The sequence below is a fragment of the Monopterus albus genome, unplaced genomic scaffold (assembly GCF_001952655.1).
Source record: "Monopterus albus unplaced genomic scaffold, M_albus_1.0 scaffold237.1, whole genome shotgun sequence".
NCBI classification, from domain to species: Eukaryota; Metazoa; Chordata; class Actinopteri; order Synbranchiformes; family Synbranchidae; genus Monopterus; species Monopterus albus.
Window position 1 is genome coordinate 257,411 of NW_018128117.1, and position 1,014 is coordinate 258,424.

The window sequence follows — 1,014 nt, forward strand, 5'->3', positions numbered from 1 at the left end:
GAAGAGCGTGATCCTAACAATGCAAGAGTGTATGAACCACCATGTCCGAACAAATAATGAAGCTAAATGATACGTTGTGCATTAAAATCATCTTTAGAACATGAAACATTTGATATATCCAATTCTTTCTGATGAAAGAATTGGATATATATACATATATATATATGCAGCCTCTGTGTTTTTATTTTAATTGAAGCTGCTGGAACAGGGTGGAATAGACAGTTCTAAGATTGTTCAAGAACTGGAAGAGCCTGGTTTATGCTGAACAAAGGTGTGTCTGAGTAAATGATGATCTTTGTCATCACAGAGGTCTGCGTATCTCTATATGTCTTATGTACATTAAAATTAACCGTTTATGACCATGTAGGATTTCTTTTTGGATGTTACCAATAACTGTTATTCCTCCCTCTTTGTCTTATTTGCCAGTTTTTCAACCAGGTGCTGATGCTGGGAAAAACATCAGTCAGTGATCTCTCTGAACATGTTTTTGACCTCATTTTGGAGCTTTACAACATAGACAGCCACCTGCTGCTGTCTGTGCTGCCACAGCTCGAGTTTAAACTCAAGGTATAGAAAAACACTTTATTCATTTGAGCCTTGAAGCCTTTTTGGATTTCTAAAGCTATTCTAGATGTTTGTGTTTTTGCTGAAGTTCTGTAGTGTCTTCAAATTGTCATGTTGGTTGTATAGTTGTTTTGTGTGACACATCACTGCACTTCTTTAAAATGTTATTTTTTAGAGATGGAAGCAGCAGCAGCAGTCATTAATATCTTTATAGTGTATTTATCCACACACCAGACTAAAAACTCAAGTTCTCTAACCCATTACCCACAGAATTACACTTTTGCACTTTGTCTGCAGGTTTGTTAATTCGTATTAGAAATATAAAGCAGTCAGTCAACATAATGTTGCTTCTGCAGCATCTCATAAAGGCATCCTGCTGATAGATAACACTCATCTGTTCAGAGGGAGTGTAGATCACTGCTGCCTCCTCAAAATAATAGCTGCGATAAA

General features: G+C 36.6%; 1 protein-coding gene across 1 annotated transcript in view; it reads left to right on the top strand.

Moving 5' to 3' along the window:
- Positions 1-1,014, top strand: part of pds5b (PDS5 cohesin associated factor B) — a 27,091-nt gene that overhangs the window by 10,821 nt on the left and 15,256 nt on the right. Inside the window, exon 8 of the mRNA XM_020620441.1 lies at positions 427-567. Within this exon, the coding sequence (XP_020476097.1) occupies positions 427-567 (141 nt within the window). The remainder of the gene's footprint in view (positions 1-426; positions 568-1,014) is intronic.